Below are 6,000 nucleotides of genomic sequence, written 5' to 3'. Positions count from 1 at the left end.
TCTCCTCTTACACACAACCCATTGTTAGCCATTACACAGTCTCCATTAACAGCTATTCATTCCCCCAGGCTGATCATTATCTTCCCCTTTGTCTGTCCAACTGATCTCTGTCTTCCGTCTCTACCTATCTTTTACTCCTTAACCCATACCTCGCTCACCCCCCCACCCCCCCCCCACCCCCCAACCTCATCCTTTGCATAAAAGATACCTTTCCCTGGCTCCCATCAGTTCTGAAGAAGGGTCATTGAACCTGAAACGTTAACTCTGCTTTCTCTCCACAGATGCTGCCAGACCTCCTAAGTTTTTCCAGCAATCTCTTTTTGTTTGCGGTGTTCCAGAATCCGCAGTTCTTTCGGGGTTTTTAAAAAATTGTTTGATTCTCTCCGTAGTGCGGTTATAATTTAAGGGTAACTCTGGGCTAAGCGATTAAATGAAAAATTGTCTATTCTGAATCCTGACTAAATCCCCTCAATTATTATCTATAGATGTAAAATGTATTCGGCTGTCCAAGACTGCTGCCGACTGGCCGTTCTTAACCCTTCAGTATACAGTATCTCTCTCTTTCTCTCTCTCTCTGAGACCAAGGAGTTGGCAGGAGATGGCTAACTGAGTGAAGAGACGGTTGGCTTTAAGAGCGATTACTCCCGCCCCCTTTCATCACCATCAGTGTTATTATAATTCCCTTCTGTTCTGAGACCCGGCACAGCTGAGTTTACAGAAAGCGGCAGTTTTATGTGTCTTTTTTAATTCTCCGACGAATCAGACAACATCTGGGTCACCTCTTGTTTGAAGCGCTGTCTGGTATTCACCCGCAATAAGATGTCGACAGAAAAACAAGGTATTGGGAAGCGGGGGGATGCGGGGGGGGGGGGGGTTGCTGTGTGAAATGTTTCTGCTGGCGTCTGACAATTGCACATCTTTGACAGCGATCTTCTGAGGCACCCGGCCCTGATGATTGTTTTTATTGTTATTGTTTTTGTTTCCAGGGGATGGGAATGTTTTGAAAGAGCTCAGAACTGCAGCAGCCTTTTTTCTCTGTCCACCCGTAGTGTTTCAAGCAGATATTGGAAGTAGCTGGATGCTTGAGGCGATATTGAAACCAGATCGACACTTCTGGGGATTGGGGAGGTGGGGGCGGGTGGGCGGGAAGGTGGGACGTGAGCGAGGCAGAGGAGGGGGGTGTTAATGGGGGTAAAGTTTGCCTCATACCCCAGCTGTACCAATCCGGCTCATTTTTATAACCGATTGCAAACCCAGGAATAGCAATAAAACTGATGGCGCAATAATCCTCTGCTACTGTACAGGAACTCTGTTTTTTTTGTCCTCAGGACCACTTGCAGCTTGTCTTTTTGTTTTTGCTGAGGAGGGTGGGTGTTGCTTGTGCTGGGAGTGGGGGGGGGGGGGGATGTAGGGATGTAAATAAAGGGGGGGGGGGTGAAGGCGGGAACATTCGAAATGATACTTCATTGTAAGGTCGCTGACTAACACTTCAGCAGTAATGTGACTAATTGTGGATCCCTAATGCATGGGTTCCTCACAAGTGAAGAGGATACCAACAGGACCCAATTATATTCCGTGCAGAAAGTGAAAAGTTACCACATTCTATAATTATCTCAGGCTCTGTTATCCCTTCACGTGGGTCTGAGATGGTCTGTGACATTATTAGCTACTGTCTCCTTTTTGTACACAAACAATTATAATTTCAATTTTGTTAAATAGCAAGCTCTTCTTTTTAAAAAAAAAGCGCTTTATTTGACTGCCGGTGGGTTGTGAATGCTGCCGTTTGATTTTTATTTTGCAGTGTGACATTATGTCCCCAGTCTATATTTTGCATGTTTGAACACTGTAATTAACAGCGGCGAGCTCTGAGATTGCTCGCCTTCCTCTCCCTTTTGTGATTTGCTGGCGATGGAGAGGCCGCTGATCTTGAGGCTGAGGGGGAGAAAAATGGAGGAAAAATAAACCTTTCTTTTCCCTTCAGGGAGGCTGTGACAGTTAAATTAAGGGGGTAATAAACTTTGTGATGAGGGCGACCTGACGAGTCTGTTGTTGGTGCCCAGGGAACGTCACTCAAAAGGGGCCAGCCTGAATCCCACTGCCTGCTTCCTGCTCTGATTTACCTCTCCTCGCCTGTCCTATTTTCACGGGGTCGCTGAAAAGGAGCGAGCGTTTGCAATCTGCATTTGCTGCGGGTGTTCTTCGAACCGCAGTTCCTGCAGTGCTCGGTTCCAGCAACCTCTTCTGACAAACTGGGAATGTTCTCAGAGCTTCAAAATGTGTTGCTGGAAAAGCGCAGCGGGTCAGGCAGCATAAACCCGAGACGTCGATTCCCCTGCTCCTTGGATGCTGCCTGACCTGCTGCGCTTTTCCAGCAACACATTTTTCAGCTCTGATCTCCAGCAAGTTCTCAGTTGTTCAAAAGCGACGCGTCCGGCAACCACTGGGCACTTGTCTGTTGATAGTCTCAGGACACATAACGTGCAGCTGGGGAGGCGGGGTACCCGTGTTGTACGCACCGCGGGTGGGAATGTCCAATAGCCATGTTGTAACAGGACTAGGCAGGGTAGATGGAGGAAGGATGTCCCCACTGGCAGGAGAGTCCAAGTGTAAGGATACAAGGCAAATCATTTACAAGTACAAGAAATTTCTTCGCCCAGACAGGGATGAGCCTGTGGCTTCGCTCCCACGGAAAGCAAAAACTCTATGATTTCATGAAGAGCTTGGATGAAGCTTTTGGGGCTAAAGGGAGAAGCAGGAACAGGCTGTTGACTGAACGATTGACCATGGTCATAGAATCCCTGCAGTGTGTGAGCAGGCCATTCAGCCCATCCCTCCGAACAGTATCCCACTACCCTATCCCTATGACCTTGCATTTACCATGGCCAATCCACCTAACCTGCACGTCTTTGGAGTGTGGGAGGAAACTGGAGCACTTGAAGGAAACCCGTGCAGACACAGGGAGAATATGCAAACTCCACACAGTCAGCTGAGTGGAATTGAACCAGGGTCCCTGGTGCTGTGAGGCAGCAGTGCTAACCACTGAGCCACTGTGCTGCCCATCATAATGGATGATAGAGCAGGCTTGAAGGGCTGAATGCCCTCTGCTCCTATTTTCTATGTTTTTACGTTATCAGTGGGGTGCTGAATGGTGTAATGGATTAAACAAGCCAGAGTAATTTTAACTTAACTCACCCAGCGGGTTTAGGTTGAGGGCTATGATTTAAAAGGGACCTAAGGGGCAACTAAGTTCAAAACAGGAAAGTAAGCCACGAAGGCAATCGATTTATTGTGGATATCCCCTGTCTCACTTCTGTTCTGACTTTCATGCTGTGAAGAAGTCACTGCTGTTAACTGTGACCAGGGACACCACCAATAGTACATATTATCCTGTACCGGAGCCTATCAGTCTCTCGGGACCCACAGCTCCAACTGGGTAGTTTCACAAAGAGGCATCCTCTCTTAGTCTTCTCAGGTGCTTTGTGCTTGTCTGGGGGAGTGGGATTATTCCTAAAATACTTGCCATCTTTAGCGCATTATAGCAGAGACAATGCAGCTGCATTTTGTAAAGAATTTCATTCCAGTTTATGGAGACTGACAGCTTTTTTTTTAAAAAATGGTGATTGACCTAAAAGAATTGCGTGTCAAGATTCCATGTTTTAAGACTTTGACTGTAACAAAAGACTTAGAACAACATTGTCTAAATATTACCCGATAGCTAGCAATATTCTAAAATATAGAAAAAAAATAATCTTTGTTAGTGCCTTAACATGGTCTGTAATCTCATACTGTATATATATAAAACACATTATCGAATTGTGGTCCTTACAGAAACAGTTCCCATATTCCCAGCTTCACTAAATCCTATCCTCTACCTTCAGAGAATTGATGAATTATGAGAGGTAAGGTCCATTCTGATAAATTCTTTTCCCATGCTCGGCAGGACAAATCTTCTGGAGTTTTTAGATTGCCACAGAATGTGTGCTTCAACCAGAGGCTCTCCTTCCTTCTGTATTCTGCCTGGTAACTCACTGAGAACTCACAGCCACCTTCTCTCCCCTGGCCACACAATGTGTTGTCTTTTGATTCTCTCTCTTGCCCTTTTCCTGTCCAAAAAAAGAGGAGACTGAAAGTCTGGTCACGGTTAACTCAGCTGCTCCTGCTTTATTTTTAGATGTGAACATTGTGCACCCTGCTCCCAGTGAGTCAGAAGTTGGGCCTCCCTTGTATATTGATCCTCCTCCAACTCGCTAACCTTTAGAAATTCTTCCAAATCACCCCCTTGAGCATCTTCAACTTTCTTTGACTTTATTGTAACTGTATCTTCAGATGCTTGGACACTAAACTCTGAGAGTGTGAGGACTGCAGATACTGGAGATCAGAATCAAAGAGTGTGGTGCAGGTTAGGCAGAATCTGAGGTGCAGGGGAATCAATGTTTCAAGCATAAACCCTTCATCAGGAGACATTCCTGATGAAGGGCTTATGCCTGAAACGTCAATTCTCCTGCTCCTCAGATGCTGCCTGACTGGCTGTGCTTTTCCAGTGCCACACTCTTGGACACTAAGTTCTGAACCACCCTACTTCCAATTCTCTCTCTTTTTATCTCTATTCCCACCTTTAAGACACTGCTGAAAATCAATCACTTCTCCAAAGGTTTGGCCATCTGTCCTAACCTCTTATTCTGTTGCTTGATATGAATATTTATTCCCTGATACCTCCTGTGAAGTGCTTTGAGACATTTTACTGAATTATACATCATCATTATTGCAATACAGCTCGTTTTCCATAATTGTCTAAGGTGAACCTTGACCCCACTATATCTGTACTGTCCTTGTGGTGTGCATTACCTTCTCACAGTTTAACCAACCAGACCTTTTTGAGGTGTTTGAGTTCTCGCCACATTTGAAACCGATACGTATAGATCTTGAGGCACTTTGTCAGAATTGTGGACAATGGAATGAGCTATGGAGCCTCTGTTTTGCTGAGGAATATTACCATAGTCCATTAAACCAACTGTGATCTGCATGATAGCACCATGCTTTTGTTGTAGCAGTGGGATTTATTATGTGGTAAATGAATCCCAAAGCACAGAAGCTTTGGAGATCTTAAAAGCCTAACTGTTCAATATTAGAAAGGAACTAATCCACGTTCAGCTTATCATCAACCTTTGCCCTATGTTCTTCAGAAGTCCTGAGAGAGTTCTGTTCCTTTTTAATTTGAGGAATGCTGAACCTCACATTAAGTAAACACTATTGGGACTACTGTGTGGAAACCTGTGATGATTATGCATCTCTTGTGAAGAGTAATTGTGTAGAGTTTCCTAGAATCCTGATGTATGAATATGCAAAGTTTGGGTTCGTGTGTTTTGTGGTGAAACTGGTTGTATTGTTTATATTTATGAGTGCTGAATGCTACAACTTGCTGTTACATGTGATCAGCAGAAGACACAGGGCTATGAGGAGACAAGAGAGAAGTCAGATTTATATCATAACAAAGAACTAGCACAGACACTTTGAGCCGAATGCTTTCTTTCCTAAACTTCGGTGGTTTTGTGAAGACTTTGGGAATCATGATTCCGGAGTGTGCTTGTGCGTAGAAATCTATGATTCCTGTGTCTGCTGGATTTTTCAGTTACCGTTGCACATTATAGCAAGCTGTGAAATATTATGGTTGGGTTTTCAGTTCCTCGCTGGGCCATAAACCTGGCATCATGAGGGAATTGTTCATTATCAAAATCACCCTTTTTAAAGATTTCTACTGAAGTCAGTGCAGATAGCAATTGAGGAATCTTTACGACAGACATTGGATACACAGCAGCAGTTTATCACCTCATTACGAATGGAAATATATCCAAATGGCTAAAGAATTGTGGAATCCTGTGGTTACTTTGTGCTTGATTCAAGAACATTGATTTCTGTACTGGATTTTAGAAACATGACTCCTGAATTCAACCATCTGCGTGCATCAGATTCTAGAGCATGGAGTGGAGTGCATCCAATTCT

The 6,000-nt window shown here is 44.5% G+C and overlaps 1 protein-coding gene across 1 annotated transcript in view; it reads left to right on the top strand.

The window, feature by feature from the left end:
* Positions 1 to 570: 570 nt before the first annotated feature.
* prrt1 (proline-rich transmembrane protein 1) overlaps positions 571 to 6,000 on the top strand; it is a 71,751-nt gene continuing 66,321 nt past the window's right edge. The window contains exon 1 of the mRNA XM_072549971.1: positions 571 to 838. Within this exon, the coding sequence (XP_072406072.1) occupies positions 820 to 838 (19 nt within the window). The 5' untranslated portion in view covers positions 571 to 819. The remainder of the gene's footprint in view (positions 839 to 6,000) is intronic.

Source organism: Chiloscyllium punctatum, chromosome 30 (assembly GCF_047496795.1).
Source record: "Chiloscyllium punctatum isolate Juve2018m chromosome 30, sChiPun1.3, whole genome shotgun sequence".
NCBI classification, from domain to species: Eukaryota; Metazoa; Chordata; class Chondrichthyes; order Orectolobiformes; family Hemiscylliidae; genus Chiloscyllium; species Chiloscyllium punctatum.
This window is presented reverse-complemented; position numbering and strand designations above follow the sequence as displayed.